General features: G+C 45.1%; 1 protein-coding gene across 1 annotated transcript; it reads left to right on the top strand.

Annotated features, from left to right (window-relative positions):
- The first annotated feature begins 4153 nt into the window (after positions 1 to 4153).
- Positions 4154 to 8982, top strand: RPS3 (ribosomal protein S3). Its single transcript, XM_082661190.1, has 7 exons — positions 4154 to 4239; positions 5441 to 5571; positions 5849 to 5942; positions 6398 to 6492; positions 7656 to 7843; positions 8263 to 8459; positions 8912 to 8982. Exons 1-6 carry the CDS (start codon positions 4210 to 4212, stop codon positions 8454 to 8456), a joined length of 732 nt encoding a protein of 243 aa, XP_082517316.1. The 5' UTR covers positions 4154 to 4209; the 3' UTR covers positions 8457 to 8459; positions 8912 to 8982.
- The last annotated feature ends 1810 nt before the right edge of the window (positions 8983 to 10792 follow it).

Here is a 10792-nt window from a genome sequence, read left to right as displayed (position 1 = left end):
ATTACTGCCTGAACCATTCCCCCCCGCACCCTGTCCGTGGAAAAATTGTCTTCCATAAAACTGGTCCCTGGTGCCAAAAAGGTTGGGGACCACTTCGTCTAGTGGAGACTGATGTACCTACCCTCTCTCTGTCAATCCAGTTTTCCCTCTAGGACTGGCACAGATCCCTGGTTCTTCGGTTGAACACTGGAAAAAGTTGTTGGCTTATTCAGAGGTCTTGTAGGAAAAAAACATAAACTGTTGAACACTCAGCCCAGCTAGATGCTCACCCCATGAGAGGTCCTCGGGAAGCAAGACCTACAGAGCCTGGTTAAGCAGAAGGGCTCCTCTGTCCTCCCACCTCACTGAGCAGGGAGGCAGACACACCCACCTTCACTCACTCAATTTATTTATTTATTTATTTATTTTTAAATTTATTTATTTATTTATTTTTGGCTACACTGGGTCTTCATTACTGCGAGCGCGGGCTGTCTCTAGTTGCGGCGAGCGGGGGCTACTCTTCGTTGTGGTGTGCAGGCTTCTCATTGCGGTGGCTTCTCTTTGCTGTGGAGCACAGGCTCTAGGCACACAGGCTTCAGTAGTTGTGGCACACGGGCTCAATAGTTGTGGCTGGCGGGCTCAGTAGTTGTGGCTGGTGGGCTCTAGAGTGCAGGCTCAGTAGTTGTGGCCCACGGGCTTAGTCGCTCTGTGGCATGTGGGATCCTCCCGGACCAGGGCTCGAACCTATGTCCCCTGCGCTGGCAGGCGGATTCTTAACCACTGCACCACCAGGGAAGTCCCTTAACTCACTCAATTTAAATTCTCTCTTCTTTTTTTGCCAAGCTCCTCTAGTTGGATCCGCATGTGTTAAATGCTTTCTATGAGATTCCACTGTGCTGGTCTTCAAGTGACTAAACTGTACTCCAAAACTGTGGGCTATATTCATTCAACCAGGCAAGTCTCACCTTTGATTTTTAGGAATTTCAGGACAGGACCTGGGTGGTACTCACAGACATGTCGCCCTCTCTTCATAGTTCCAGGTACGCTCCTGTGGCATGAAGGGCCAAACTGAGTAAACCTTGTTTACATTTTGGATATCCAGGAAGGGATTAAGTCATTCTCGCAGTCCCAACTTTTTTTTTTGGCCACACTGCGAACCTTGGGGGATCTTAGTTCCCCCACCAGGGATTGAACCTGCGCCCCCTGCAGTGGAAGCGAGGAGTCTTAACCACTGGACTGCCAGGGAAGTCCCAAAGTCAGATATCTTCCGCCCTCCGCCACCCCGCCATGCCGAACAGCTGACCAGGGATTGAACCCTGGGCCCTTGACAGAAAGCACAGGGTCCTAACCACTGGACCACCAGGGAATTCCCTCACGGTCCCAACTTTTAATTAGAATTCAGTGTAGGGACTTACCTGGTGGTCCAGTGGCTAAGACTCTGAGTTCCCAATGCAGGGGCCTGGGTTCGATCCCTGGCCAGGGAGCTAGATCCCACATGCCGCAGCTAAGAGTTTGCATGCCGCAACTAAAGACCCTGCATGCTGCAACAAAAATCCCGCACACGGCAACGAAGATGCAGTGTGCCGCAATGAAGACCCAGTGCAGCCAAATAAATAAATATTCTTTTCAAAAAAAGAATTCAGGACTTCCCCAGTGGCACAGTGGTTAAGAATCCGCCTGCCAGAGGGGTGGAGTAGGGAGCGTGGGAGGGAGACGCAAGAGGGAGGATATATGGTGATGTATGTATAGCTGATTCACTTTGTTATAAAGCAGAAACTAGCACACCATTGTAAAGCAATTATACTCCAATAAAGATGTTTAAAAAAAAAAAAAGAATCCGCCTGCCAATGCAGGGGACACGGGTTCAAGCCCTGGTCTGGGAAGATCCCACATGCTGTGGAGCAACTAAGCCCATGCGCCACAACTACTGAGCCCATGAGCCACAACTACTGAGCCCATGTGCCTAGAGCCTGTGCTCCGCAATAAGAGAAGCCACCACAATGAGAAGCCCACACACCACAATGAAGAGTAGACTCCGCTCACCTCAACTAGAGAAAGCCCTCGCACAACAAAGACCCAACGCAGCCAAAATAAATAAAAATTAAAAAAAAAGAATTCAGTGTATTGTGACTACTATTATTTTTACAGCGTTATTTTGAGTAATATAATGTCTTCTTAATAATAGTTAGATAAAGTGAAAGGCATTATGATAAAGGTAAAGGTTTCCTTCATGGGTTTTCTCCTGGGACCAGAGGACAATACCCAGGCAGGCATACTCTTGTGTCATTGGGGAAGGGCAGCAGACGAGCTACTGTGGAGACTCCAGAGGTGACGTTTACCTGAAAGAACTTGCCATTGTCTGATCCTTAGCTGTGAGTCTCTGCAGCTTGGTTTTGTGGGCAACCCAGTAAGCCATGGCACTTGTAAGCAAATTCACATGAACCACACAACCAAAAACTGATCTAGAATTCATGCACTGATTTGCTTGATAATCAAACTTTGATTGACACTGGGCCTGAGCCAGGCCATATCCTAGACTCTGGATGTAATGAACAAAACAGGCTTGGTCTCAGCTCTTATGGAGCTTACAGTCTAGTGGGAGAAATATATTGACAGGCCATTCCAACCCAGTGAGATGAGTGTTATAGTTATGGGAGTAACTAGGAGAGGCCCAATCCTAGAGGAAGTGACAGAGGGAGATGACACATGGAGAAAAAAGCTTGTTCCTGATTTCCTTACCTCAGTGAGCGTTGTCACTAAGCATCCACCCCTGGTGTCACTCTCAATTTCCCCCTCAACCTCAATCCATCACCAAGGTACATCAGGTCCACAGAATGTCTTTTTGGTTCATCCAATTCTTTTCATCTTCCCTGGTCCCTCTGTACAGCTCCACCCAGAACTCTGTTAATTCCATGATTATAGGACAGAGCTCAGCATCAGTGTTGTTTCAGCGCTGGGGAAAAGCTCAAACGGCTTCTAGGACCAGACAATAAGTGAGTGAAGCTGCCAGAGACCTTGGCACATTGAAAAACGCTTTTCCATATAACAGGGAAGGAGAATGCTGCTATGAGGAAATGTGGGCCCAGTATTTTGCTAGACTTTTCTATATTTTTAAGAAAACCTAGAATAGTTTTATAGAGAAATCTGATTTTTAAATGGAGGCAAACTATTCAGGTTTAAAATAAAACTGTCCATCACAAGGAAAAATTTTTTCTTTCTTTTTTTTGTATCTATATGAGACGATGGATGTTAGCTGAACCTTTTGTGGTAATCATTTCTTGATTACCACAAGCCACTTCATGATGTATGTAAATCAAGCCATTATGTTGTATGCCTTAAACTTATACATCGATGTATGTCAAGTATTTCTCAATAAAGCTGGAAAAAAACCTGTTGGTGAAGTGTTAAGGAGTGAAGTGTGCTGATGTCTGCAAGTAGCTTTGAAATGCATCAAAAGATGCATCGTTGTGTGGATAGAGGGATGGATAAATATATGATAAAGCAAATATAGCAAAACTGTTAATTGCAGCACCTAGGTGATGAATATATGGGTGTGCACTGTACAGTCTTTCCAACTTTTCTGTACACTTGAAATTTTTCGTAATAAAATGTGAGGGGAAATTTTTTTAATTGAAAAAGAATTGTGAGCCACTATTGTGACTTCTGTTACAAGTTGTAACAGACTATGAAAGTGAGGTAGAGGTAAATGGGTTAATAATATAAAGGGAATTAAACAGTCCTTAAGGGGGGACAAACAGTCCTTAGAATATTTAATACATATTAGATACTATTATTATTTTCATTTGGAACAGAGGAAATGGACACAGATTGCAAGAGATAGGCGCCTCAATGAATTTCATTGAGGGCTTTCAGCCAATTTTCATTACAGCGTAAAGTGTAGGGACCAGGGTTCCATGCATTTGTTGTGTGAGCTTATACCTGTAATTTCCATCTCTGCGCCGGACGTTGCTCGTTTTTAAACTGATGAGAATTGGACTCTAAACTCCCTTGTAGTTTTTAAGTTCCGATTGATCTGATCCTGTTTCTTCCTATAGGTGTCTACATTACTCTTCTCTTTCCTTTTACCGCCTTCCTAAAGTAAAAACTACATTTCCCATGAGCGCCTACAGGCGTCGACGTCGCGCAGTTCTTTGTCGTCGAACCGCGCCCTTTATCCGCACTTCCTCCCACTAACCCCTCCTTTTCCTTTCGGCGGCGCGTGGCGGCAAGATGGCGGTGCAGATATCCAAGAAGAGGAAGGTGAGACACACCGGGGCCCGGTTGCAGGGAACTTTGGAGCCGCGCGGGTCAGGAGTTTCTCTGGGTGCCGTCGCGAGCCCCGCGGCTCCCTGCCATGCCTTGGGCAGTGACTGGGCCGCGTGGCATTCCCGTGGGCCGCGGATGGCGGTTGATAGAGCGCAGGCCCGAGCCGGGCGAGCGCAGTATGGTGGGGATGGGAGAGAGAGATTTCTGCCGGTTCCGGGCGGAGAGCAGAGATGAGCACCGGGGACCCCTCCTCCCCCGGAGAAGGCGCTTGTGAGCATTTCTTGGTCAATCAATAAAATTAGTGAACGTGTGGTGTTTTGAGGGCATGAGCCATTTTCTTCATCTTAACTGTGGCTTTGGGAAAGGGCTGTAGCAGTGTATTCTTCTTGTCTTCTTACTAGTCCTGTCGGGGTGCAGCCTTCTGACCCCAAAGACCTCAGTCGGGAAGGTTACTGACAATTTCTTGTTCCAGCTGGGGCCAAGGAAAAGTTCTGGGGAAATGGAGGGGGGACCTGGGGAAGACGCTTCCTTGAGTTTAATTCTTTGCTTTTCCATGGGAGAGAAGTGTGTAAAGTGCTTTTGGTTTTAGACAATTTGCCATTTTGTGTACGCATAACATCTATGTTAAGGTGAAATCCACACGCTTTTGTGAGTTAGGATTTGCCGATTTTGTGAAACACCTGGGAATAATTAAGGCAATAATTAAGGTGGCTGGGATTCTCATGGGCCCAGTTGTGTCTACAGGTGAGACTGCTTAACTAAAGTCACTATCTGCTCTTTTTGCTGGTTGCAAACATAGTGTTCCTGCTGTGCTGAATTAGTTCTAAATGTGCCATTTAAGAGCAGTTCTTTGTTTAGCACGTGTACATATAAATGACAGTTTTAAAACCCTTCAGTGAAGAGAAGATGACGAGTCTGACTGGAGGTGTTCTCTTTGTCCATGTGGCCCCTACCCTGTGCTGCGTTCTGTGGCACAGTTTTAAGGGCCCTGGGTCAAAGTAACTTCCAAAAGATGACCAGAGGCATTTGTCTGAGAAGGGTTGCCATGTTTTCTCTGGAGCAAAGGTAAAATAATCGATGATGGGTCATTTGTTGGAGGCGTTGAGTTTTGATGAGGATTGCATTGGCGGAAAGGCTGGGCTAGAAAAAGTGAGCCTGCGCCCACATCCTAATTTTGAATTTACTTTTTGGTTAGTTTGTTGCTGACGGCATATTCAAAGCTGAACTGAATGAGTTTCTCACTCGGGAGCTGGCTGAAGATGGGTACTCTGGAGTTGAGGTCCGAGTTACACCAACCAGGACAGAAATCATTATCTTGGCTACCAGGTAAAAATTCGTTTTTCTGGCCGTCGCCTATAATTGTCGTCTGTACTAAGGTGGTCTTTTCTGTAAACTTAGGGGGACAATCAATGAATTTAGTCTTACTGAATGTAATTTTTTTAAGCTGCATTTAGAAAAAAAATTAACTCTAGTTTTTGTCATCCAAAATTTATACTTGGCTTGTGTCAGATGAATGAGATTTTACTACCACACGTGCACAAGATTTAAAATCACATCTGGAATTTTATGAGAGCTGTGAATTGCCATTCTTTATTTTCCCCAGGACACAGAATGTTCTTGGTGAGAAGGGCCGGCGGATCCGGGAATTGACTGCTGTGGTTCAGAAGAGATTTGGCTTCCCTGAGGGCAGTGTAGAGGTGAGTGGTCCTGGTTTATGCCAGAGGTTACTGTGGACCTGGAAATGGCTCTTTAGGATGGTACTTCTGAAAACCCATATTATCACCCTGAAAAGTTATTTGTGATCAGTGAGTAATACAAATGGATTGGTATTTTGTTGAAGTTCTTCTCATAAGCACTTAGCAGGATTTTACATTCACCTTGGGTATAGTAATGATACATATGAAGGATTGGATGCCCCATCGGTCTCCTTGGTGTGGCCATAGAAAGAGCTAGGGGTGGGAGGGCAATGAGGAATAGTTCAGCCTATGTCACTGAGTGTGTGTTAGATGTGGGCATTAGAAGTGCTTTAGTACTTGGGTAGTACAATGATACATAAAATGGTGTATGCTTGTATAATGGATGTACTGGTTTTTATTTGAAAACAGTGGCAAAGGTAAGAAATTCAAGGATGTGCCTTGTTTCCTTCTTAAAGCTTTATGCTGAAAAGGTGGCCACGAGAGGTCTGTGTGCCATTGCCCAGGCAGAGTCTCTGCGTTACAAACTCCTAGGAGGCCTTGCTGTGCGGAGGTAAGTGTCCTGAGATTTTTAATGGTTGTGTCCTTTTGTGGGTCAGAATATCAGCATTTTGTTCATTTAGTAAATGAACTCTTTTTATGTGACAGGCTCGGCTAGTCTCTGAGGGTTTTAACAATAAGACGTTGCTAATCCATGTCGTCACTGAACTGGCGGCCTAATAAGAAAGACTTGTAAAGAATCAAGTTTTTAAAGAGTGGTGGGTGCTCTGGTGGAGAACTATTCTGGGTGTGCTTTGGGAGTAAAACAAAAATAGAACGGGGTGGTGCGGGGGAGTGGTTAGGGTTCCTTTTGGAGTCATTCAGATCCATTATGTGTTGTTAATTCTCTGGGGACTGTAAAGAGCTAAGACTCATCCCTGATGAGAGCTTAAAATCTAGTCAGATTTCCGTGTATGTAGATAGTAACATGAGGAGTGAAGGACATGAGGTGGTTAGATTCGCCCTAGCGCTGGGCCTGCTCGTAATATTGCAGCTGGCAGTTCTTTGAGTAGTTCCACTCTTTGTGGAGTAAATGGAAATGCCTTGCCTGGGTGTCTGGAATTTGTTAATACTTAACGCAGAGCCCTGGGAGGTTTTTCAGCGGAGGAGGGACGCTAGAGCTGTGCTGTAAACAGGTTGACATGGTGGCAGTGCTGTAGGCAAGGATGTGCAGAAGACTGCCCACCTGGTTTGAACGCCAGCTCTGCCGCTTAGAACAGTGATTCTCAAAAGTTTGGTCCGTGGGCCAGCATCACTGCCATCACCCGAGGACTGGTTAGAAATAAATTCTCAGTCTCCAATCCGGGCTCACTGAATTGGGAAATAGGGGGTGCAGCCCAGCTGTCTGTCGTCATAATCCCTCCAGGTGAATTTTGCACACACCAGAGTGGTTCATTTTAACCTTGAGGCGTTCCTAGCGTGCAGCCAAGGTTGGAAAGCACTTGGTTAGAAGGAACTTCGTGTGTTTTCCTAAGGAATTCCCTAAGATTAGGTGTGATGGGAATGGAAGAAAGTTTCTAGCTCTTGGGTCAGGCCCTGGTCAGACTTACTCTCCATTAAAGGAACATTGAAAGTAGTCAGTGCAGGCTAATGAGTGTTTTTTCTTTAGCATGGTGGGGTTGAGCAATCCTGTCTGGTGATAACACAACTGGCCATTTGTCTCTTGCGCTCCCGAAGGGCCTGCTATGGTGTGCTGCGGTTCATCATGGAGAGTGGGGCCAAAGGCTGCGAGGTCGTGGTGTCGGGGAAGCTCCGAGGACAGAGGGCTAAATCCATGAAGTTTGTGGATGGCCTGATGATCCACAGTGGGGACCCTGTTAACTACTATGTTGATACTGCCGTGCGCCACGTGCTGCTCAGACAGGGTGAGCAGCCAGGAGTGCTTGGGGCAAGGGGCTTTTTAAACGGGTAGATGTGGTTTTATATACACACCTCAGTGTTTGGGGAATTTGTCTGGGAGTCGTGGAGCAATTTTGTTTAGCTTCGTTGGAGAGAGTTGGTTTGTCCTTGTCTCGGCCACTTGTGTACCCTTCAGTGATGACACGATGACGAGTCAGAAAGGGCACATCCTGCTCTTGGTCCTTGTCAGTGCCACGTTCTGTGGTGCTGTGCATGGGTTCCTTTTGCAAAAGTGTCCTCTTCATTGATTGATTAGAGGCATTTGTCTGAGAAGGGACCAGACCCAGGGCTTCTTGAGTAGCCTCCTGTTTTCCTTCTGCTCCATCCCGTTGTGTAGTGGGGGGCGATGGAACCATAGCTCGGTCTTAACTATGGCATCTTCTAGGTGTGCTGGGCATCAAGGTAAAGATCATGCTGCCTTGGGACCCAACTGGTAAGATTGGCCCTAAGAAGCCCCTGCCTGATCACGTGAGCATTGTGGAACCCAAAGATGAAATACTGCCCACCACTCCCATCTCCGAACAGAAGGGTGGGAAGCCAGAGCCGCCTGCCATGCCTCAGCCGGTACCCACAGCATAATAGGTATGTCTGTAAGGCCCTCTGGGGGCAGAATAGGACCCTATCCCATTGTCCTTGTTAACACTTGTGTCCCACGCTGTGAGAGCACCTAGTGGATAAAAATCGGATTACACTTGCTTTACATGAGAGAACACAGGTTGGAGCCAGGGACTCATTTAACATGGTATGCTATTGGGAGGAGTGTGTGCCTTTGGTCTCTTTAAGACATTCCTACGTTTACCACTGTTGTAAATGAGTTTTTCTTTATTATCCTCCCTTAAAATTTTCAAGGCACTCTTGCTAGTAATTAGCTGTTCTGAAGCAACCCCCTTAAAACAGTAACAACAAGCCTCTCCTGTGCCCAGCGCCTGTTGTGTTGTTTCTAGACATTCTTTGTGTATTAATTTTCATGCGAACCGGATATTCAGGTGTATTTTCTGTTCTTATTGTACTTTATTTGTTTTATTTGGTTTCAGGGTCTCCTTGGCCGCTGGATCTGGAGTCTGGATGTTGCTCTATAAAGACCTTTAATAAAATCTTTTTAAAAGACCTGTGGCCTGACTAGACTCTACATCCAGTATTCAGACTGATGGTCATGTCACTCCATGAGACCATTGCTTGATAGATTCTTAGGGCTGTCTGGTTAACAGTGTTCGTGTGCTTTCCCTCAAAATCCTGTTGGTTTCAGTTGTACTTGTGAGGAGAGGTCCGGAACAGGAGGACCCAAGCAGAAGTAACCAAGGAAATACCTTGTGGGGGAGTAAATCTGGTGACGGTGGTGGCTGATTGTTAACAGGGCAGCACCTTGATTGACTCAACCTGGAGTTCAGGGTTAGAGGTTTAGAAGGACATATTTAGGATCATTTTCTCTATTACACATAGAAAATGTAATGACCATTACGTTTTGGGTTATGCTGTGCTCTAGGTGGTGTTCATTTCTAGGTATATACATTCTCATTTAATCCTCAACATCTCTAAAAGGGAATTTGATTGTGCTGCTGATGGAGAAAGAGCCTGATGCTCAGAAGTAAGTTTGCCTAAGCATTATAGAGCTGCGGTTAGAATCCACATTTCTATGTCCTGTTCTCTTAACCGTTACACTCTAGAAAAGTATAAAGAACATTTAAATTATCTACAGTTTTATCTGTGATATTTTGAAGGTGTTTGCTGTTATGTATCTATTAGAAATTGGGTGCTTTTCACTTATTCAGGTGAAACTAGTGAGGGACAGGCTGGCATAAAAATCCTACAAGATTAATTAGAGGTAGTGAATTATGTTGAGGGCACGCTGACATTATCTGTGTGTGTGTCCCCTTTTAACAGAGCCTTGGATGTTTCTACTGTCTAGAGAGTAACATCTCATTGTTTTTGTCAGTGTTAATGGAGTTGAGACCATGTCTCAGTAGTAGAAATACTTTACAATTCTCCAACCACTGAAATAGCTCATGTGTTAATGACCATTTACTGTGTTCCAGGGAGTGGGTTCATGTAAATGTTTTATCTTGTGGCTAGGAACTAGAGCCTGAATACAAATTTTTTCATTTCCCTGTGCTTTCCCTTACCCTGGAGTGGCACGTTTCCAGGAATGAGCCCTTTCTCAAGCGAAAGAAAGTTTTATGGAAAGGGCTGAGAGAGGTGGTTACTGAAAAATGTTAACGTGAGAACTGAGCTAAGCTGATTTATTCCTGTATTTATTTCTGGGCTTATGATGTAGTTCATTTATGAGGAGACTGTTGGTAGTGAAACCATTTCAACTAATTTGAGCCTGTGCCTGTGGAGTAGTGGTGCTGGAAACAGGTTAAGACAGTCCTGGTCATCTAGAATCTTAGTGTCTAGTACTGGCATTGCCAGTCAGTTCTTTGCATATTTGATCAGGTGATCTTTTAAATTTATTTTCCTAGTGAGTTTTCTGCAAACTTAAAACTGGAGGTCAAGTCTGTCATTCAGTAGTGCTGTTAACATACCACCAGGTGGTGCTGTAACAGGAAGGGTGCACCAAAGTAGCTTGGGGAGGGAGAAGTAAACTCATGAAGTGTAACACATGTGCAGAAAAGTATGCAAATTATTAGTGTGCAAGTATGTAGCTTGAATTATCAGTGTGAACACCTCTGTCTACCCATTACTCAGGTGGAGGAGGGGTTAAAGTAAGTGTTAAGTTACTTAAGAAAATCACGTAAGATGTAATGTAGCGCTGACATGAGCATTCCATAATCACAGCTCATCAAGAAGTGCAAACTACCTTAGAGGATGTCATCACTACCACCCTGAGATTCCCAGTGAATGATTTTTTCAGCCGTCATTTTCTTTGCTTCACTTCCTTTGAGGTTCAGGTTTCCAGGTGTGCATCTGATGTCTAA

Source organism: Grampus griseus, assembly GCF_964374135.1.
Source record: "Grampus griseus genome assembly, chromosome: 8".
NCBI lineage: Eukaryota > Metazoa > Chordata > Mammalia > Artiodactyla > Delphinidae > Grampus > Grampus griseus.
This window is presented reverse-complemented; position numbering and strand designations above follow the sequence as displayed.

What these genes read in the sequence shown, in the direction of transcription:
- RPS3 (XM_082661190.1), top strand. Translation starts at nt 4,210, where the DNA reads ATGGCGGTGCAGATATCCAAGAAGAGGAAG. An exon ending in AGATATCCAAGAAGAGGAAG is followed by an intron (nt 4,240 to 5,440) that starts GTGAGACACACC and finishes CTTTTTGGTTAG; the next exon opens with TTTGTTGCTGACGGCATATT. An exon ending in TCCCTGAGGGCAGTGTAGAG is followed by an intron (nt 5,943 to 6,397) that starts GTGAGTGGTCCT and finishes TCCTTCTTAAAG; the next exon opens with CTTTATGCTGAAAAGGTGGC.